Below are 23086 nucleotides of genomic sequence, written 5' to 3' on the forward strand. Positions count from 1 at the left end.
CCCAGCTGTTATAAATCAGTGGCAACACCTGTCTTGAAGGCAGGCTCACTATCCCTGATTTGACCAAAACTCTTTTAAGGAAAGGGTGGGGGGCTGTTCAGCAATACCAACACATATACCAATTCATAGTGTTTATAATAGTCCTCAGCCATGGACCCACACCTTTGCAATGAAGGGAGGAAGATACCCTTTCTTAGCTTTCCTTCAGGGCCAAGCTTGGTTATAATTTCCAGAGGGCAGTTTCATTGGATTCTTTGCATATACATTACCGTGTACACTATATAGTTTTCATGGCTCTGCCAATTCCCCCTTGCATCAGTTCATCTAGATCATCCCATACTTCTCTGCAATCTTTCTATTCATCATTTTTCATGGTCTACAAATTTTAATTTTGCAATTCAAATGGATGATTTTTTAAAATTTCAAATTGTTTTATAAAAATCTTAACATTGATGATAATTGTATTATTTAGTGACTGTTTACCTTTAAATTAATTCATTTCCGTGCTTGAGCATCTTTCAGTCCCTTCCTCCAAGACTCCTTCACCGTTCTTTGTCCATCTCTCCTTACTCACATTTCCTTTAAAGTGATTGTGGCTAATGTGTTCATTAGGTTATGGGTTTGCTCTTTGCAGATTTATTTGCATTTCTCAAAGTTTTTGGTCTTAATGCCCCTATTATAGCTGGATGCATAAACATTTATTAAGCACTTACTGTGTACCAGGCACCATACTAAGTACTAGGAATACACAGATAAGCAAAAACCAAGTTGTTGTTGACATTTAGGTCATTTTAGCTTTTTTTTCAGTTGCCTACATCACTAATAGGGAAGTCTCTGAACAGATGTTTTTTTTTGTTCTCTTAATAATGCTTTCAAGGGGTATTTCCAGTCATGGGATTGTTGTTCAGCCATTTTTCAGTCCTGTCTGACTCTTCATGACCCCGTTTGGGGTTTTCTTGGCAGAGATACCAGAGTGTTTTGACATTTCTTTCTCCAGCTCATTGGGCAGATGAAGAAACTGAGGCGACTTGCCCAGGGTCACACAGCTAGTACATGTCTGAGGTCAGATTTAAACCCAGGTAGTCTTTCTGACTCCCGGCCCATACTCTCTCCTTTGAGCTACCTGACTGCCTGATGGAATTCCTACGGTCACAGGCTATGATTGGTTTTTATGGTTTTTACTATGTGCTGACCTCCAGATTGTTCTTCCAAAAGAATCAACCAGCAGTTCCACCAACAATGACTGAGTACACCTATATTGGGTGGGTAACACTTTTTCCTGTTAGATAGAGCAGGATCAGACAAATGAACTGTCTCCAACTGGGTTGTTTCATGCCTTGGTAGAATGATGATGATGATGATGATAATAATATTTATTTAGTACCTACTATGTTCCAGGCTCTATGCTAAGCACTTTACAAATATTATCCCTGAGTGGTATTTGCTGTGATCATTTTACAGATGAGGAACTGAGGCAAAAAAGGGTTAAGTGACTTGCCCAGGGTCACACAGCTATTACGTGTCTGAGGGCAGATTTGAAATCAGGAAAATGAGTCTTCCAAACTCCAGGTGTGGAGCTCTGTGCACTATGGCGCGGCCTGGCTGCTGCTCCTCTCCTTACTACTTGCCAAAGGTTTTTTTCTTCTCTGGCTTTTTATTTCACTGTTTGCTCGTATACTCGAGGCCACTTCTTAGAGACTTAAGAGTGTGTTCCAATATACAAGTGACTATCACTAGTGTCTTCTGAGAGTCTTTCTATCCAGGCAAGACTGTATCCTTCCTTGAGAAAATAGCCTGGTTTATTTTGGCAGCTTGGATCTCATAAATTCCTGTATCATTCCAAGGCCATCTATGCTTTTTACGTCTATTTGGACTGAGAAGGTGCTTGAGGGGAATTTGTTGAATTGGAAATCATCTACAATCATCAGAGCAGTTAGGTGAGAGATCGCAGGAACGGAATGGTGCGTATATTGTCAGACCCGGTCCTGGTATTGGTTGTTTTGGCTTAACCTGTTTTTCTTTGTTTCAAAGAGAGGACTCAATTCTTGGGCAGTGGCTGGGGGAGAGCACATCTGAAAATGATTGTAATACTCCCCCAAAAGGGTCTCTATATGTACATGTTTGTATATGTGTATTATATATGCCTATATACACACACATACTCACATATATATTCATACGTACATAGATTTAAGTAAATATACATAGGGGTGTGTGTGTACATATATATTTACATAAGCAAATCTGTGTGCGTGTGTGTGTATGGTGTGTGTGTGTGTATTTAAAGAGGAAAAGTTAACGCAGCCAAGCACATGCCTAGAAGGGATACAGGCAGGTTACAAGGCCGTGTGATGCTTATGCAGGGAATGGACTTTTTGGTCTCCCTTTTAAAGGCACAGAAGGAAAAGTTTGTGTCTGTAAGGTTTTAGAAGTCGTCTAAGGTCGTAGCTCCCAACAGAACCCCGGCTCTGAATCCCATGCCTTCATTCCCTGACCTTTTTCCTAGGAATGATTTGAGTCCATCATATAACATCAGAGGCTGGAGGTGGAAGGGCTCTTATGGGTCAACCCTCTCAGTTTTGTCACAGAAGGAAACAGGCCCAGAAACAGGTAGTGACTTACCAGGGCCGCACAGGAAGTGTAATGGGGCGCATGCTGGATTTGGGCTGGCTTTGAATCATAGACGTTATATAGCTTATAGCTCATGCTGAAATATTGATAGAGTTAGTTCTTAGGGGCAGGGGCCTGGGGGATGACAGAGAAGGACTGTGACTAGGGGAGGGGAAGGTGACTGTGGGCATCTCCTCGTGCTGTTAACATTTGAGGCCCTCTGTCTAAAGGAAGTCCAGTGACCTGGCCGGGTCAGCAATCAGCTTACCCCCTGGTCGGGCCTTATTGTGCTCAGGAAGTCAAACCGTTCCTGATGTTAGCACAGCCACAAAGGCTTCCCCAGGCCAGAGGAAGGGCCTAATTGACACGTCCGGCCTCCCAGACAAGCTAATACACAAGCTGGGGAGTGAGGCTGTGGGGGGCAGCCCTGTAAATAAGAGCACCTGGAGGGAGCGGGGTGGGCTTGCTGCCTTTGGGGGTGTCAGAGGTCACAGACAGGACTCCCTGTGGTCACCACGGGCATTGCTATGAGACTCGGCCCCATCCATCCAGGAGCCCAACTGGATTCCAGGGAAGGGCTGGTGAGCCAGACTGATATAGCACCAGGCTGAGCTCTGCCACTCCCCCAGAACTCGGGAGAGGGAGAGTCAGGGGGAGCAGGAGTGCTTCAGACCCTGCCTGGGACACGTAAACCTCTGGGATTGAGCACTTTGTGTAAGATGGGGGTGTAAAGATAACAAAGGTGCCCCTCAGGGCGGTATCAAGGCTCCAGTGAGATCATGTCATTCATTAGGGCACTTTGCAAACCTTCAAATGACTCAAAGTCCAGAGAAATCGTGAGAGGATCTAGAGTTGGGAGAGACCCCAGAAACTGAGGCCCAGGGAGGCTGTGGGACCATTGATTTAGAGCTAGAAGGGGCTTCAGAGTCCATCTAGACCAACCCCTTCCTTTTATAGATCCAGATGCCAAGACACAGGGATGTGAATGACTGGCCTAAGGTCACCCGGTAGCCAACCGCAGAGCTGGGATTTGGACCTGGTCACCTGACTCCATAGCCAGGTTTCTTCCTGCCTAGTGACTGGTGTTATTTTATAAGTAGTATTTTCATTCTCCTGAAGACTCCTCTCTATTCCCTACAAAAACAGACGTGAAGGCTTTGAACCTTGTGGAGAAAAGGAGGGGCACAGGCTTAAATGGGCATTGCGGCTGGTGAAGACAATCTGTGGGGAACTGAGATGGGGAAATGGTAAGGAGGTCATGGCCACAAGACAGCTGTCCTAGGAAAGGGCCTGGCGAGGGCTCGGGGACCAAGTTGCTTTCCTCATCTGTAAGATGGGAGACTTGGACCCAGTGACTCCAAGGCTCCATCCAGATTTTAAATGTGGGATCCTGCTGCCTGGAGAGCTCTCTCAGGGGCTCGTGGGAAAGGACTGGAGACATTCCCCCGGCCAGGCCCTGAGTGCTGTGCCCAGCCGGAGCAGAAACGGCCTCAGAGGAAGAGGGTCGGCCAGCCTCGGAGCCACTGGGAGATGGAAGGGCTGCAGAGGCCTTCTCTTCTAGGACCTCCGTTTTGTTAGTGAGGGAAACTGAGGCCCAGAGAGGAGAAATAAATGCTTGTTGGTGTAAATTCTGGCCCTCCAGTGCCAAAATCGGGCCTTGTTCTACACCTGAGCATCGCTAAAACTAGAATAAACTTTCAGATACAACTTATATAACATATATGGAAAACTCTATAATATAGAAAACTATAGTAAACTTTCAGACACAGCATATATGACATATAGAAAACCATAACATAAAACTATAGGAAACTTTTAGATACAACTCATGTAACGTGTGTGTGTATATGTATATATGTATACAAACTCCAAACCATACATACACACACGGAGGTTTACAGCTAGAAGGGAATCATAGAAATCATCTAGTCCCACTCCAGTGTTTTACAAATGGGAAAACAGGCCAAGAAAAGCTAAGTCACTTGCCAAGGTCACACCATGTGTGGTAGAGCCAGAATTTGAACCCAGGTCCTCAGACTTGAAATTCGTTGCTAAATTTCTGTCTGATCATCTCTCTCGAGGATCTGTCTCTGTCTTGGCCTAGACTTTACACAGGACACAACTGACCTTCAGGTTAGTTGTTTACAATCCTAGGACTCTTTCAGGGGGAGGATTAGAATGGAAGCTCCTTGAAGTTAGGGGCGGGTTTCCATTTTTGTCGTTGGCTCTCCAGGGCCTCAAATAGTGCCTGGCCCATAGTAGGTGCTTAATAAATGCTCATTGTGTTGCATGAAGTGCCTGAAGGATGCCAAGGCTTTGGTCTAATGCTGGGCCAATTCTCCCATTAATATTTTGAAGACTTCTCTTAGCTCTAGACTGGCTGTGGAGTGGGGACCCCTTGGCTGCGCTGTCTGGTGGGGGTCAGCGAGTTCCAGCAGGCTGCTGAGATGCTGCGGCTAGCCTCACCACCCCTCCTCTCCCCACATGCTTTGGTGACTCACTCTCAAATTCATAAAATCCATTTTGGAGGAAGCCCACGTCTTACACCTGACTCACAGAATAGCTTTTGCTAGAGTGAGTTCGGTTCCCAAGGTAACATCAAAACCCTCCCCCCCTTCTTCCCATCCTCCTGCAATTTCTCAAAGGCATTTTGTGTTATAAAAGCACAATTCCAGATGTGATACAGTCTTTGGATATCCTGTTCCCGGGCCATGCCTCGCTGTATTTGAAGTCAGAACAATTCCGCTCGCCCCTTCCTTCTGTGTGGTCTGAAGGCTTTTTATTAGTGCTCATGTTTTGATCCTAACATTTCCTCCCAGCTTAGTCCTAACGATGGGGTTTATAGCCTTAAGTTTCCTCTCTCGTCTAATCATTATTTTGCTCTCTCCTGGAGATACCAAACTAGGCTTTTCTAACGAATACTTTTTACCTGGGCCCCCACTGCAAAGTCCTCCTGTCTGCAGTCCATGCCCTGTTAGCTCATTGGCTTTTTTTCTTGTGGTGCTTCCCCCTCCCCCCATTTCTCTTCCTTTTGTTTTTTCCTTCTCTTTTCTATTTACTAGAACCTGGTCCATTTGTGTCTGAGTAGCTCTGTGCCTTTAACAAAAAAGGCAACCAAGAATCGGATGCAATAGTTTGTTCCTACACGAAGGATCTTGCTTGGGAAATGCTCTGCGCACTCACATACGTTTCTCATTAACATTGATGGAAGCTGCGTGTGCACGTCGGTGAGCGCAGCTTGGCTCTGGCTCTCAAGGCCCATTTTATAGCTCGCTTTTTAAAGCTTTGAGACCTAGAAACAGTCCCTTCTCGTTGTAGGATGGGTCCCATGGACGTGTGTGTAGACTGCGGCCCTGCTGGAAATGGTATCAAGGCCCGGGTTGCCCCATGTGGGAGAGACAGCAAGGCTGCCAAGGGGGCTGGAGGGTGATTTCAGGGGAGGGAAGGGAGATTGGCCGTGTTCTATTTGTGTGTGCGTGGTGGGGGGGGGTGGTATCCAACGTCTGGTTGTATGCCTGTTGTCCAAGGGCAAGGACTACAACACAGGGGAAGTCAGGGACCGTAAAGACTAGACTTCGTGCCTGGAAGATGTGGATTTCCATCTGGGCTCGCACTGGCCACTCATTAGCTCTGAGCCTCAGTTTCTCCAAATGGTGCAGTGGAAAATGCCAGTTTCTTACACATTTTTCTTTCTTGTCCTTTATATACTAGAAATGCTTGTGTTTGTTGCGAATTGTTAAATTCACAATAAAAAAATTAGTAGATTTGGAGTCAGAGAGCCTTGGTTTGAATCTCTACACTGCCATAACCTTGGACAGATCATCTCTCTCTCCTGGTGTTCAATCTGGCTTCTTTAAACGAGTGGGGTTGGTTGGCCCCTGAGGTCCTTGACAGTTCCAGTCCCTGATTCTGTGGTCACCTGTGATGCCCACCTCGCAGAATCGTTAGGGGCCTCAGATGAGACAACATGGCTGATAAGCTAGTCTGCAAATTCCCAAGCTCCAGAGGAATGTCAGTTGCTACTGTTACTTATAGTGCCTGGTCCAGAATAGGTGTTTAAAAAATTATCAATTCGGAAATTTTTTTTTTGCAATGCCAGCACATCTTGAACATGTTACTATCCTCTGGGGAAATCATCCCTCCCACACAAATCCTATATTTGAATCGTGATGCAGAGTAAGTTTAACTATTAAAATTTGTTTGAGCTTAGAAAATAGGGACTTTAGGCCTAGATGTCAGATAGAAAGCCCTTGTGTCGATAAGAGCTGTATGGCCAACAGGCATCCTTCTCCTGGATGGTAGAAATCCCGAACAATTGTCCCTTCAGCTTTCCTCTGGGGACCGTGAAATCGGTACCATGTGTGTGCTGATTAGCAACACATGAGAGATGAATCGTGATTACAGATTTGGTCAGATGCATAAGGCTGGCCTCTGGGGGCAGTGATTTCCTACCTCCCCAACCAGATCTCTCTAATTAGCTAAAGATCCTTAGGTCCCAGGGACAGACATGCCAGATGGGTCCTGCTCTCCTTCATAAAAAAGTGAACGGCCCAGCGTTAGAAGAAGCTGGCATTCTTGTAAAGTCACACTTTTAATGACCAAAATGTCAAAGGGATATCTGAAATGGATTGGTGCCTTGCAAAAAGAGGAGAGCCCCAGGGTAGTAAAATGACCCTTTCATGCTGTTTAGTCTGTGTTATTTCCCTGCCTCCGTTGATCTCCTAATGGTAATGATAACAACTTACATGCCCATAGTTCCTTAAGGTTTGAGGGAGCGAAGGGGCAGAAAAAATTCTTCTTGAAATCTTAAAGTACATTTTGAAATTAGTAAGGCCTGGGTTTGAAGCCTACCAATGTGATACTTCAAAGCGTTGGGAAGTCGGGCATGTTGCCTGCGTCAAGTTTCTTTGTCTATTAAAAAGAGATCAGTCAGTCGTCAATAAGACATTTGTTAAGCACCTACTGTGTGCCGTGCACGGTGCTAATAATGACCATAGAACCTTTCTCAGAGAGTTGTTCTGATGATCAAGGAAGCTAATGTCTGTAACAGGCTTTGCAAGCCTTAAAGCAGGGAATAAACATGAGCTATAATTACCAGCTTCATTTTAGAGAGGAGGAACCGGATGCTTTGGAAGGGAGGTAATTTGTTCAAGGTTGCCGCCAGTGTCTCCTTAACTCCAACTCAGGTGTCATTCTGTCCACACCTCCCCATGCTGCCTGAATCCCCCACCCCATCCCCCACACTGTATATTAGAAATTCTGCCTTTGGGAACTTTTACTCACTGTGTATCCTTGGACAAATCTCTTAAATCATCCATGAGATGATTGAATCTATGAGAAACTCATAAAGCACTCTGTAAAACTGTAGGCTTTGTAGATGCTAGCTATTACTCCTTAACCCCCTGGTCCTTAGTTTCCCCAACTGTGAAATGAGGCTTTTGAACAAGGTGCCCTCTGAAGACCCTTCCAGCCCCAGAGCTATGAATTTCTGTATTCCTTCAAGACTCAGCTTTGGAGGAGACCTCTTCCAATCTCCCCTCCCCATTTTTCCTCATTTGCTAGTGTCTTCCCCTCCAAAGATACTTTAGATTTATTTTCTTGTATGTGTTTCTGTAGGTAGAGCTTCTCTTTCCCATTAGAATATAAACTCTGTGAGGGGCAGGACCTTTTGGCTTTTTCTTTGTGTCCCTACTTATACAGTATCTGCCACATAGTAGATGCTGAATAAAGACTTGTCCATTCATTGATCCAGTGAGCCAAGAATCTTCTTTTATAAGCTCTGCAGTTCTGGCTCTTGTGATAGAAATGAAAACTTTTTCCTGGAGAATATAAATTAAAGTCTCTTGAACCAAAGTTTCTATGACTAAAATTAGTAAGTTGAAATGTTGCAAGCTTCCTCTAGTGAAGGGAATTGCAGTTAATTCAAATTACTAAACAAAATTTAAATGCCTCATTTTGTCTGCCTTCCACTTAAAAAAAAAGGCTACAATATAATTATTTCAAAATCCAACGATAGAAACCTGACACACCAAAAATTACAGGTGTTAGCCACGGAGTCACAGTTAAGTTAAGTCAGTAGAAGGACAGTTAAAAGTACTTTAATGGTGAAATCAGTGCCTTCAAATGGCTTAGAACTCTTAAGGCTCCTTAGACAAACATCAGTTTTTCCTTTCTCTAGCTTCCTCCTCTGCTATCCCTCAACGGTCAGGGGCTTCAGGGGCCCTTTGTGCAGTAACCTCATAACTTGGCTTCCTTTTCTTCTTGCTCGAGGCTTTTGCTTTTCCCCATCTGGTTGGAAGACCAGAAGATGGTGTGTTGTGTTTTTCTACTTTGAATTTTGTTACTTTAGGACACTTAAATTTTATCTTTTTTTCTTTCCTAGTAAAAGATGTTTTCTTCATTATGTTTCCTCATTCACTGTTTCCGTCTCTGTTCCTAGGAGTGTGCAGACCAAAGGCATTTTATAGCAAAGCTCCAGGCAGCAGAGGCTTGCTGCTTAGTCGGGCTTGGAACAAATTAAAAGCGGCCTGTTCAGCAGATGTTCGGGATCAATTAAGTAAGAATGTGGGACCCGGAGGCCATGGCGCTCATATTTATCGTTCTTAAGTTAGACATGACAAACAAGGCTTCTTAATTGTGGGCTAATTAAATATCAGAGCGCTCGGTTGCTAAAAGCTTGGGAATGTTTCCTGAAAGGGGGATTTTATTAGGCCGTGCCCTGTTTGTAGGCATTGACTCGGTTTGGTAAATAGTCCAATCTCAGCGTTCTTGGGCCATGGGCTCTTGTCCCTGAGCCAGGAAATCTCCACCAATGCTAAGCCGGTCTTTCGGGTTCTTAATGTGGGACTTGTGAAAATGAAACCTGGCCTCTCTTTTGTAGGTCATTATATTGGCTGAGTGTTTTACTATTTTATGAGTGCTGGATGACCTCGATCACATTTCATACTCTGGCCCCTGATTTTGGGAACTTGAAATGGGTAAACCAGGAAACCTAATGTTTGGAGCCTCAATTTCCCTATCTGTTAAGTGGGGAATAAGAATCCCTGTCCCCATTACAAAAATGACTTACAGCTACTTCTTCCCATGGCTGATGTCCATCCCAATAGGACAGTGGGGTCCAATATAAAGTTAATGGCACAATAACTAGAAGTAAGTAAACAAAAAAAGATGCTGAGTAAGAAGCCCAATGCTGAGTAATTATATTGGCCAGTCTTACTCCTGGAGGAGATAAGAGAGAACCTCTGTCTTTTCAGTAGAAGAGCGGGGGACTATGGGTATAGAGTGGTACATACACTATTAGACCGTTCTGGTTGGTTTTACTTCACTGTTTTCCCTTGTTACAAGGGAGGGCTCATGATGAGAGATGGGGATGGGCATTGTACATCCAGAAATGACCGTGGTGTGAAAATAAGATGGCAATAAAAATTTTTTTAAAACATCCAGTCGGGAGTGGATAGAGAGCTGGCCATAGTACCAGAAGGACCTGGCTTCCTAGGGGAAGTCATTAGATTTCCTGGTTTAGCTTAACCACATCATAATTACCATATGGAGTACTAGTTTGGGGGAAGACTGGCAGAGTTGGAAGGTACTCTAGAACAGGGGTGGGGAACTTGTGGCCCTTTAGGTCCTCGAGGGAGGACTTTGACTGAATCAAAACTTCACAGAACAAAACCCCAAATGGAGTGAGACATGGCTGAGCAAAATTTCATCAAAACAATTCCCAACCTTCTCTGATTTTGGCCCCTCTTGAGGATTATGATGGCAAGTAATAATATCTAACATTTATATAGTGTTTTAATGTTTGCAAAGGGCTAAACAAAGATTATATTACTTGAGTCTCACAACAGCCCTGGGAAATAAGTGTTTTTAATACCCCCATCTTATAGATGCAGGAACTGAGGTGGAGAAAGGTTGAGTGACTTGCCCAGGATCACACAGCGAGTAAGCATCTGAGGTTGGATTTGAACTCAGGTCTTCCTGACTCCAGGTCTTGTGCTCTATCCACTGTACCACCCAGTTACCCCTGGAGAAGACAGATGAAAGCAGGGGCTGCCCCAGCTACACACTGCCTGAGATTAGCCAGCCTTACTGCCCTTCTGTTAACATTCCCTCTCTCCCATTCACCGATGATCAGCTGGTCCATCCCCTGCCCGATGCTGGTCATGTGCCAGTCCCTGCTCTTCCAGCCCTCCTGAGCTGTCATTTCACAGAGGTCACAGCCCCTCCCACCATAGGACTAAATGCATAGGAAGGGGGTCAGTCAGTTCTTGCTTCACCTTTGAATAAGAACCTTGTTCTGCACCACTGGATTTCAGCACTGGGGACGTTTCAGCTCTTCAATTATTGTCCACAAAGTTTTTTGCACTGGGGCTTTACTAGAGTCTCCTAGCCACAAGCAAGGGCAGCAGGGAGGTATGTTTTCTGACCTGGGAGTGTCCTTCAGCCCATTTTTCAGAGGAAGGCTCTTGAAGCCGTACCTTCTTCTCCAGTGTCCTTGAAAAGCAGTTCCAGAGTGTGAGAAGTCAGAGACCTTGGTCTTTGCAGAGATGCCAGGGCAAAGGATGGGTGGGGCCTAGATCCCTGAAGGGGACCCTCTTGCAAACACAAGGCTCGGTGTGGAGTAGGTGGGGGAGAGCTGACACCTTGGGCTGGGCAGAGGGGGAGACCCCGGGTTGTGAATGATGCAAATGTAAGACATGGGACCAGCCCCTCTTCTGCCATCCACATGACTGTCTGCCGTCTGACCTGCACACTGCAGGAGCATTGTCTTACTTCAGTTGTTTTGACCCCGCCCTGTATTTCTTATCAATCAGTCAATGAAGTAACATTTATTAGGCACCTACTGTGTTCTAGGCACCAAGTATATACAGATACCAAAAAAGAAAAAAAATAGAACAGTCCCTTCTCTTAGGCAGCTTCTATGCCCTGGATGTGGGTAAGGAAACAGCTAGAACCCTGCCTGTGCCACCATGGGCCGGTCACTCTCTCTGTCTGGACCTCAGTCTTCTCATCTGTGAAAAGGGAATCGTGATGTCGCTCGTACTTGCCTTGTAGGCTTTTCGTGAGACCCAAGTCAGATGTCAGGCTCCGAGATCCAGAGCTTGAAGGGAATCTGGAGGCCTTCCAGGCCCACCCCTTCATTTTATGGTTGGGGAAACTGAGGCAAGGGAGAGGCTTATAAATAACTTTGCACAGCTTGTCAAATGACTCTGTAAACGTGGCTGTTGTGAATGTCCTGTCCTCCCCTCAGTTACCAGGTCCTAAGGATGCAGGACCTGAGGCTTATGTTTCTTTTATAACACCCTAAGTGGCTAGAAGCGAATAAACGTTCAGTGAAGGAGGTAAGTTTGAGTCATCCAAGGGGGTTGGGAAAGTGGCTATAAATTATTTGGACCAAACCTGTGATTACTCTGGTATTAGGAACTCTCCATGGGGAAGCTCCCTCTACAAACAAAGGCCAGGGATTCTAAGTCACAAAATTACAGAGTCTCGGTGGTGGGAGGGGCCTTGGAAGTCATTCTGTCCCACCCCCCACCCCCCCAGGCATCCAGTACAGAGATTCCTTCTGTCTGTCACCTTCCTCATGGATGCTGTGGAGCCAGCCTCTGTTTGAGTATCCCAGCAATGGGGAGCTCACTACTTGGGAAGGCAGCCAGTCTTACTTCTGCGTGAATCTAAAGGTTGTAAATGTCTTTCATAGTGAGCCAGTGTCTGGGTGTTGTTCTCCTTGGAAGGGAGACAGGAGGCAAGCATGGGTTAAAACCTTTATGCCATGTTTTCTGCTAGTTTGCCCAAAGCATCAGGCCGGCTCTTGCTCATCTTCTCTTAAATATCATTTTAAAGGCTCTTTTGTTTCCTTAGCATTTTCCCCACAAGTTTTAGCTCATTCTGGGTGTGAGCCTTCCAGACCCTATTCTTAAAGAGAAAAAACAAAGTAAGATTGATTCTTTTTCACATCGCTCTCAGTTCCCAGCTGACCATCCCCTCCCCCAGAGCACCCTCCACTACAACAAAGAGGCCCATTGAAGCCAAGTGAACCTTACCATCAGCCGATGACGAGGCCTGCTCCTTCTGTACCCACAGGCCATCTTCTCTCAGCCAAGTGGAGGAGACATGTTTTACCACCTTGCACTGCTCTTGCACGTTTGTGCCACTCTTAAATTTGCCCTTGCTTGTACATCTTTCCTCCTACTTTTATTTTTATTGGTTTTGGAGGCAATCTGGGTAAAGTGACTTGCCCAGGGTCATGTAGCTAGTAATTGTCTGAGGCTGGATTTGAACTCAGGTCTTCCTGACTCCAGGGCAGGTGCTCTATCCACTGTACCACCTAACTGTCCCTTTCCTCCTACTTTAAAAAAGAATATCCATATAAAGGCAGAGCTTCTCAGAGAGCTTTCTATGCAGCCACATTGGTTCTTTTTATGTTTTTCCATTTCTTTCTCATCAACATCATTTCCTACTACGTTGTCAGCATTCTCTCCTGTCCCTCTTAAAATCAGTGCCCTTTGGAGACTCCCTGGCCATGAGACCACACTTATGGTTCTCTCCAAGCCTTTTTTTCCTACCAGGATCTCAAAATCACGAGAGATACATTTCAGGCTTCATCTAGGTGCTTTATTCCTTCCCATGTAGGCGTGGGATGAGGGCTTTGATGATCCTGGGCAGGTTCTGTGTCACATTTCAGACACCGTGATCCAGGAATGCATTACTGTTCTTCATTGGCCACATCATCCAATCACCTTTGTCTTAGAAGTCATCAACCGCTGCCACCATAGTCCAGCCGTATTACAGGGTCGCCAGACTAGCCTGGGAACACAGCTACATTTCCATGGGGAAAATATATATTCCAAGTCTAAAATAACAGACAAAAAAGGAAAATAACATTGCAGAGTTGGAGGCCGCCTATTCTAGAGTCACCCACTGTTTGTGAACCTGGCCAAGTCACTTAATCTTTCTTTCCCTCAGTTTCCTCATCTGTAAATTGAGGTTTAATGGGCCTTTCTAGCTCAAAGCTAATATTCTCTGACATGAGAGGCGATGCAGAAAGTGAATGGAGAGTCTGCTGGGTCAGAAAGTCAAGGGTTCAAATCCCCAATCCGACACATTCTGCTTGTGATGGTGTAAGTCCTCCAGACACCTTTCTGAAACTAAACAGAGTTGAAGGAGCACCGTCCTCCAGTGAAATCACAGATCGGCCCCCCTCCTCCCCAATAGCATCAATAGATTAAGGTCATTAATAAATTAAGTTCACGGTTGGAAAGGACCTGAGAAGTCGTCTTGTACCGCCTGCTTGCTTGGCAGACGAAATTAAGTGACTGCATAGAGGTTCTATGCATTATCTTATCTGAAACTTAAAACAGCCCTGTAGGGTAGGTAATAGCATCATTATTCCCAACTTACAGATGAGGAAACAGGTTCGTAGAAGTACTTTGCCCGTGGTCACAGTGAGAGTAAGTTTCAGGGGCAGGATTTGAACCCACATCTTTCTGCATCCAAGCCCAGTGCCCGGTCCTCTGGGCCCTGCTACTGCCCCTTATGCCCTTTCTCTGTTCTTCAAGTCCCTGATCCTGGCCCTTTTCCCTTTGACCTCGATGCCTGCTTTACTCACCAGATCGAAGCCGTGTGGCATAAGCCCCTTGGACTTCCTTCTTTCCACCCCATGCTTTCACTCTTGTGGGGAGATCAGATAGGATCCGGTTTTCCATCCACCGTGATCAGTGGCTCACAGTGGAAGAAGGGTGGTGACCACCTGTAGAGTTTGCCACCCCCAGGCATCAGACCCGGTAGAATTGCACCCTCAAGGACAAGCAGGTGGATTGCAGCCTGTTAGGGAGCATTGGACAGGTGACGCTGAGCCCTTGGGTCTGCTGAATCTCTGCCCAAAATGTCGCCATCCTATGAGTTGTTGACCCTCAGAACTTCTGCCTGGGGAGCTATTTTTCCATTGAACCCCGTCCCCCACGAAGGAATGGGAAAAGGAATCTCTTAGCTAGTTTGGATGTGAACCCGTTGAGACTGTCTAGAGTCTGAACGCAGCAAGGGCCTGGCTGGCTGCCCGTTGTCAGAACCTGGCTGAGTTCCAGGGTTTGCCACAGAGAAAACTTTCGTCTTGTAAAGAAGGCCACTGGGGTAGAGTTCTAAGACCTAGGCATGACCTTTTCCCCCAACTCCACAAAGAGGAGGGGCTGGAAACAGCAGTTCCTTCATTGCTCTCCCAGAGAATGAAATGTCTTTGCTCTAAGCCACGGCCTAATCTGATTGATTGAGCTGTACTTTCTGTTTGATCAAAATGTCCTAACAATTTTTATTGTTCAGTTGTTTTAGTCACGTCCGACTCTTCATGACCCCATTTGGGTTTTTTTTTGGCAAAGATGTTAGAGTAGTTTGCTATCTTCTTCTCCGGCTCATTTTACAAGCGAAGAGACTGAGACAAACAGGGTTAAGTGACTTGCCCAGGATCACACAGATAGTAAGTGTCTGAGGTGAAGTTTGAGCCCAGTTCTTCCTTATTTCCAAGCCTAGTGCCCTACCCACTAAGCCATGATCCAAGGAAAGGTCATGAGGAGATCCTTGTTTCTGGTTCGCCGTGTTGCCCTCTGAGATCCTACATGAGATAATGCGTATAAAGCTTTTGGCAAACTTGAAAACCCTCTAGTTGTCAGCTGTGGTGATGATGATGATGATGTCCATTCTTCACCCACCCACCCCTTGTTAGAGCCCTGTCTTTTCTTTCTCTGCAGCTGGGCCATCCAGATATCTGTGTGTGTTGCAGAAATCAGAGTTGGGCATCTGAGCCCCAGGATACAATTTCACTACAAGCTGCTAGCATCAAGATAACTCCAGTTTCTTGGCCCACCGTCTTGGGGGTGGGGGTGGGGACTGGGGGCTGGGGAGTCAGCTGGAAATTGGTGGCTCATGTTAGAGATGTGTGTGTGTGTGTGTGTGTGTGTGTGCTTGCTCCCCCCACACCTTTGCCAGCATGGAGGCTTTTTTCAACCCTTCCCCAGTGGAGTGGAAATGAGCCATGCCCTCAGCATGGTTTTTCCATGGTTTTCCTTCCTCCCTTTCTTGAGGGCCCCCACCCCTTGGAGGGGCCTGCAGATAAATGCCCTCAGACCCATTTATCTGCATTAGAGGAAGCGTGAATTTTTAGATGCCATTCCTGTGGAAGGGGATTACTGAGAATATGGCTTGAGTATGTCAGGGAACAGGATATTCCGCAGGAGGCTTAAGCCCCTCTATTGTGGGGCAGACTGTGTAATTACAGGGGAAATCTGCTGGTGTTGTTGTCCCTATTAAAGCAGAAATACAGAACCGGGTGCGTTGCCTGGAGGCCTGAGAGCGGGCCTCGAAAGCCTTGATTTTAGGACCCATCGCGTGTATCCTAAGCAAGGCCAGGCCGTGGAAGCAATGAAATATTTTCTCATTAAATGCACTGGTTTATTCCTTCTCTCGGTCGTTATCCTTTGGAATGAGAAACCTGTATTTTTGGCTTTGGGGAACCTCCTCTCTGTTGTGGCTTTGATGGTTTCTTTACGAACCAGGTTGTCTGGGGGAAAAGTTTCCTACCAGAGCAGGATGTGAAGTTTGTTCCAGCTGGAACTGCTCCCCACCGCCATTCTCCAAGCGTCTGGGGGAGACTGTTGTTTTAACTGGCAGACTCAGAAAGAGGGGCTGCGCCTAGACCGCTGGGGAGCGAGCAAGGTTCTGTAACCTGGCGGGGAAAGGATGTGGACATCAGCTCCCAGAGGACAGTGTGGCAGGGGGGCATTCTTAATGATACGAAGCTGGGGATGGTTAGAGGGGCAGGTCCCAGTCAGGACGCATAGTTTGGGAGGGAGCCAGGGTCCCCAATTTCCTTCCAAGCTAGACTCCAAGAAGGTGCCACCTTCTGTGCCAAGGCTTCCTAACCTGGGCTCTACAGGCTCCCTCCAAGAGGGCTCCGGATAGCTCTCTGGGTACTATGGGTAAGCAGAGAATGACATTTTCGTTTTCACTCTAATGGAAATTTAGCATTTCCTTTGATTATTTATAAACCTTCCTCTGGGAAGGGCTCCATGATACACACACCCTTAGGCTACATGAAGCTTTTGCTGATCCCCAAGTCCCCTGGTATTCACTGTATACATGTGTTAAATATGCTTAATGTGTGTGTGTGTGTGTGTGTGTGTGTGTGTGGTCTTCGATGGACTCTGAGCTTCTTGATGGCAGGAATGGTTTAATTTCTGCCCTTGTAGCCTCCGAGACACACACAGTACCTGGCACATGGGAGATAATTGCTTGATTGATGGGCAAAGGCCAGAAGAAACTGGGGGCGCTTAGCATAGAGATGGAGGGAGTTAGAGAGGAAATAATATGCAAGTTGTCTTCCGGTAGTGGTTGGAAAGGCTGTGTCATGTCGAAAATGATGAGACTCATTCCCTTGGTCTCATGGGACAGAACAGGGGGCATCAGGGGAAGTTTCAAAGGGTTATTTGGGCTGGATGTCAGGGGACAGCTTCCTAAGAGGCTGAGATGTCTATCAGGTAATGGGGCTGCCTGGGAGAGGACACTCAGAGGCTTTGGCACAGCCCACTCCCTGGGTGTGGTATGGAAGGAGATTCTGGTTGTGGTGCAAGCTGAGCTGAGATGCCTTGGGGGCCTCTTCCAGCCCTCTCAGGGCTGGGGTTCTGGTGCTTCAGGGAGAAAGTGGACCTCAAAAGCACCTCAGTTCTCCTCAGTGTCATATTCTCTCCTTTATTTTTCCATAGGGAGTGGTACCAGTCAGCAGGAACAGTGGGCTGCCTAATGTCACCTTTAAGTATGACAGTAAGTAACCAACTTGACTTGGAAAACATAAAATAATGTTAAACCCAGCGATGTTGTTGTGGTTCAGTCATTTTTCAGTCGTGTCTGACTCTCAGTGACCCCATTTGGAGTGGTCTAACATTTCCTTCTCCAGATCATTTTACAGATGAGAAACTGAGGCAAACAGGGTTAAGTGACTCGCCCAGGGTCACCCAGCTCTAGTAAGTGTTTGAGGCTGAATTTGAACTCCGGCTTAGTGCTCTAACTACTCCTGTGCCACAATGCTTTTCTTTCTGGCCATAGGCATGAACCAACAGTGGTTCTGTCAGGTGCTTTGACAAAAGATGACATTCTGGGCCAAGGGCCCACATAAGTAAAGAGCAAAGGAGATTGCTGAACTTTCCAGAAAGTACGTCTGCATTCCAGGGTTCCATGGTGTACTTCAGCACTCAGCTAGAGTATGGAAGCTTAGCTAAATCCCCATGCCGCAGTTTCTCCTTGTAGATGATTTTTTAACATTAAGTCAGTGAGAGTTTAAGGAGCTGGACTGGACACACGAAATAGGCAGTGAGTCAAGAACAACTGTTGCTTTCAACGTATAGTGAAAAGACTGAGTCTTGAAATGGGAGGACCTGGGTTTAAATCTTGGCTTGGCCTTGCCACTTGCTGCCTGTGTGGCCTTGGAAAAGTCACATGCCCTTCCAGGCCTCAGTTTTCCTTACCGTGTCTTCCAATCCTGAAGCATTTGAGCTGAGCAAATCTGACTTATGGCTGGAAGCTTTTCTCTAGTCGCCCTGGTTTGGTACCGGCAGATGGTCTGAGTGACTGATCCACATTTTAGCCACCTAGGCAAAGGTCTTGCTAGCTGTGTGATCCTAGACAAGTCACTTAACAGCTCTCTGCCTCGGTTTCTTCATCTGTAAAATGGAGATAACATCACCTACCTACCTCAGGATTATTGTGAGGGTCAGTTGAGATAATAAGTGTGAAGTACTTTGCAAACCCTAAAGGGATAATTAAATGTTAGCTGTTTTAGTTAGCAGTTTTACAGAATATTCCCTTTTGCAAACAGGTCATGGAATCATACCTTCTCAAGACTCGCCAGCTAGCCCCATGGCTTCCCATGTTCACTGACTTGGCTCAGTACCCAAATTTCTTCCCGAAAGAAAAGCCCGTGAAATCCAGCTGTTTTTGTCTGCTCTGTGATATGGAAAACCGGGCGGGGAATCGGTGTGAATAATTACTACTCGAGTAAAGTATTAGTCATAAAAACTTAACACTCCACACCAAGAAACCCAGACTGAGCACGTGAGAGCCTCTCAGGCCTGGCACTCTGCCCAGCTGCCCCACCCAGTCCTACCCACCCCTCCCTCTAGGGGTGGTAATGTAAACCCCAAGGGGTCCATAACACTAACGCCCCCCATATACGATTTCCCTCCGTGTTATCCCTCCCATCCCTCCCATGATGTCATAGTTGGGCATTGGAAACACATGTTTTTAAGTCTGGCAGGGTTGCCCACCTTCAGAGATGCCCCTTCCCTGGCCGTGGTTTTGTAGGATTTGAGTAAAATGAATCTGGGGGATTTTTAAAAATTTTAATTATTCTCAGTCGTGAATATGAGGACCACAATAATGTAAATGGAAACAGCAGCAAAAGGAAGTCGAAGCCCAAATAACTGTAATGACTGGTCTCGCTAATGGAGAATGATCATAAAACACCGCTCTTTCCTCTCTGTAAAGAGGAGGGGGACCACAGGTACAGAGCGCTGAATGCACATCCAGATGCGGTCAGTGCATCCATTCATTGCCTCTGCTTCACTTTTTCTTGTTGTTTTCCAGGGGGAGGGTTCACATCCATGTGTAAGCAGTGGTCTGTCCAAATAACATTAGAAGCAAAAGGCTCCAATAAGATGCCATTTTAAAATTGTGACTTCTCATTCCACACTTTCTTAGACTGTACAACTTACTTGAATCCAGTGGGAAAACATGTGATTGCTGACGTGCAGAATATCACCATCAGTCAGTATGCCTGCTATGACCAGGTGGCCGTCACTGTGCTTTGGACAGCAGGTGCCTTGGGTAAGTGGAGGAAACACTCGTTGGTCACGTTTTTCTCATATGACTTCTGGGTGACGATCGTAGGGAGATGATGATGTGAGGAGCCAAGCTGTGTCCATGAAACAGTCTCTTTCCCAGGCATCCCTTAGTATTAGAACCTAGTTTCTTGACCCTTTTGAGCGCAGTAGAAGGAAGTCTTTCTCTGTCAGTTAAGGCCAATAAGCTGAGATCATGAGTCTTATTAGGAAGAGGAGTACCTCTATTAGTGCTGGGGCTGTCTACCTAGGTCTGTTGGTCTCCACTATTTCCCAGAAAATGATCAGAGAATCTCAACTGCCATCTTATCCAACCCCTACCTTGTTGATGAATCTCTTTCATAATACACCAGGCCCAAGCGGTCATCCAGTCTTGGTTTGAAGACACCCATTGAGAAGAAGCCCGCTATCCTTCAAGACCACCCATTCCACTTTTGAATGTTGCTAGTTGTTAAGAAGCTTTCTTTTATCAAGTCAGTCTGCCAGTAGGCATTTATTAAGTATCTATTATGTGCTAGGCACTGGGCTAGGTCTGAATTTGCCTTTTTGCCGCTTCCTCCCATGGTTCCTAGCTCTGCCCTCTGGGACCAGACAGAACCAGGCTAATCAATCCCATTTCCTGCCCTTTACATGCCTGAAGACAATTATCAATCCCTCTCCCCTCCCCCCACTCCCCACTCTGCCATCCAGAGGTTCTGTCCAGCCTCACAAAGCCTGAGGTATAGTGCCCCTTTTAAACCATGGTGTTGTTTGTTTTATATTTTATTCTAAATTTACTTGTGTATGTACATATTGTCTCCTGGATGGTTTCATTTTCATGCCTGACACATAGTTAACAAGTTAATTAAGTGATTGGTTGATTTGATTCCACCCAAGGCCCATCACCGGTCCTGGTTGCCCTCATTTGAAAAGTTTCCCAGCTTATCAATGTCCTTTCCCAAGCTCAGCACCCAGGACAGAGGTGAGACATTGAGAGGATGAGGTCAGTCTAGTGAACAGTGGGCTTCTCATCTCCTCAATCCTGAAAACTAGGCCTCTCTTTATGAGGGCCTAGAGGACATTGGCCTTTGGCTACTACATCACAATACTGACTCTGCTAGAACTCACGGGCCTCTTGTCCAAATATTAGATATTAGTTTAGTATTGAAACATAAAGCAAAAGAGAGCATAAAGGAAGTAGCTTACTGGTGTCAATCCAAGCCATTAAATCAGTTGGTATGTTGCATTTCATTGTGAGTTGGCTCTTCGCAGTTGTGGTCAATCAAGTAAGATGTGGGTGAATTGGAAGAAAGAGCTCTTGTTGAATAAATACTGGGGAGGAAGGGCCACACATTTTTTTGAAATGTTTTATGAACGCCTGTCAATTTTACCAACATTGTTCAGAAAGGGTTGTGGCGGGTGTTGATTCATGTACAGCCCTCTATGGTCTCTTAAGAGCAATAAAAGAAAATTACATGGCGTTTTTAGGAATATTACATGGGGGTTGGCAGAGAATGCCTTGGTGGCAACTTGGCTTGAAATTAGGCTCTTGACTGTGGAGTTGAACTTCGTTTTTCATGAAATGTTCTCATATGCGGTTTGGTATTACCAATAACCTTGCCCGTTGTTATTGACGTGGTTCCCAGGCATATTGTTGAATTGGGGTCCTTCCTTCACAGAATCTCAGAGAGACAAGAGGTCTTTGAGGCCACTTAATCCAACTCACCTGCTACAGAACTCCCAACAAGTGGTCAGTCCAGCCTTACTTGGACACTGCTCATGAGTGGGAATTCCATTCCACTCTGGGATAATTAATTATGAAAGGCTTTAAAGTCTCTCTCTTTAGATATAGTTGGAAAATAGTTTTTTTTTTCTGAATACTAAGAACTTAAATTGATTTTTAAATTGATTTCTACCCGCCAACTCTGTGAGGTGGACAGCATTCGTGATGTTATCCCATTTATAGATGAGGCTGTAAGGGTTAGAATGACCGGCCACGACCGCAGAGCTTGGGATACAGAGTTGGATCTCCTGACTCAGTCCAGTGCTCCATCCCCTCTGCAGTGGGATATTGCCAGGGCACTCCTGAGGATGGTGTTGCCAGACAGAAAGCCATTCATATTTCCTTCTCATTGATTTTTTCCCCATATAAGCTCAGAATACATGTACATGCTTACATATAGAGTAGGGGATCCTGAGCTTTTGATGTCATGCAGCCCTTCGGCAGCCTATGGATCCCTTCTCAGAATGTTTTACAGTGGCATCTAGGTGGTTCAGTGGATAGAGCAAGGGGCCTGGAGTCAGGAAGATCTGAGTTCAAATGCATCCTCAGATGCTTTTACTGGCTCTGTGACCTTGGGCAAGCTACTGAATCTCCGTCTGCCTCAGTTTCATTGTCTGTAAAATGGAGACAGTAAATACACCTACCTCAAAGGGTTGTGGTGTGGATCAATCGATAGAAGTGCTATAGACATGCTAGTTATAATTATTATCATTATATGCATAAAATATATAGGACTACAAAGAAAACCAATTCTATTAAAATATAGGGATCAAAATATTTTTTAAAACGTGGTCACAGGCTCCAGGTTAAGAACTCTAGGTTCAGAGGCTTAAATGGGATGGACATTATCATAGTTCAGATCTCTCCCCCCCACACCTCCCAGACACTTGGTAGCTTTGTGACCCTGGGCCAGGATTAGCCTCAGTTTCCCTGTTGGTCAAATGAGGGAGTTGGACTCTAGCTTGTAAGGTCCCTTCTGTCTCTAAATCTGTGGTCCTATGATTAGCCTCCACAAAGGGAGAATGGAAATGTGGCGACCCTTCCCCTCATTGGCACAAGGACTGTGGATTGTACCCATTGGGAGTTGGTGTGGCCCAGTGGGAAGAAGAGTTCGAGGATCTGGGTTGAAATCCCAGCTGTTAGTCTCTACCTGTGTGACCTTAGACAAGTTACTTTATCTCTATGGGCCTCAGTTTCCTCAAATGTAAAATGAGCAGCTGGACTAAATGACCTCCCAAGGACCACCTGTTTCTGTGTCTGAGTTCCTTTGGATAGGTCATCATAGGATGGGAGAACTTGATAGAACACAATAAAGGGAAGAAAAGGGCCTTTCCTACCACATTTCCACCCCAGTTAATTGCATGCTATGCAGTTACTTTTGGAGGAAGCAGAAACCCTATGCCTGCCTCTAGAAGTGTGCACACAGGCTCAGCTGGTTTGTTTTCCTGGGAGTGTGTGTGAATGTGAACCCCTCACTTCTCTTCTTGTGCTTTGAGGAGCTGTGACTATATCCATGTAGGCATTCCTTCCACCCAGTGGAAATCTTGAGGGGTTTGTTGAGTTACTGCACCTTCCCTTTCCCAAGAAAATCCATTCCCCAGTGACCACCTTTCTGGGGATGGATCCTTGTGAGCGTAGCCAAGATGGTCCTTGGGCTTCAGGCACACCAGTACGTCTGAGAGCTAGATGGATGCCAGTCACATGCATTAGTTCTTTGGAAATGATGTCGGTGAAAGGGATGGAGCCCATCACCGGGTTGGCCCTGGGAGTCTCTCCAGCCTTGATCAGACCTGCCAGTTCACACTCTGCTGTCACAGGCTTGGAGGACTCGGGA

General features: G+C 45.9%; 1 protein-coding gene across 1 annotated transcript in view; it reads left to right on the forward strand.

Moving 5' to 3' along the window:
* Positions 1-23086, forward strand: part of IL17RD (interleukin 17 receptor D) — a 79582-nt gene that overhangs the window by 37112 nt on the left and 19384 nt on the right. Inside the window, exons 2-3 of the mRNA XM_036739459.1 lie at positions 17361-17418; positions 19351-19476. Of these exons, the coding sequence (XP_036595354.1) occupies positions 17361-17418; positions 19351-19476 (184 nt within the window). The remainder of the gene's footprint in view (positions 1-17360; positions 17419-19350; positions 19477-23086) is intronic.

Source organism: Trichosurus vulpecula, chromosome 9 (genome assembly GCF_011100635.1).
Source record: "Trichosurus vulpecula isolate mTriVul1 chromosome 9, mTriVul1.pri, whole genome shotgun sequence".
NCBI lineage: Eukaryota > Metazoa > Chordata > Mammalia > Diprotodontia > Phalangeridae > Trichosurus > Trichosurus vulpecula.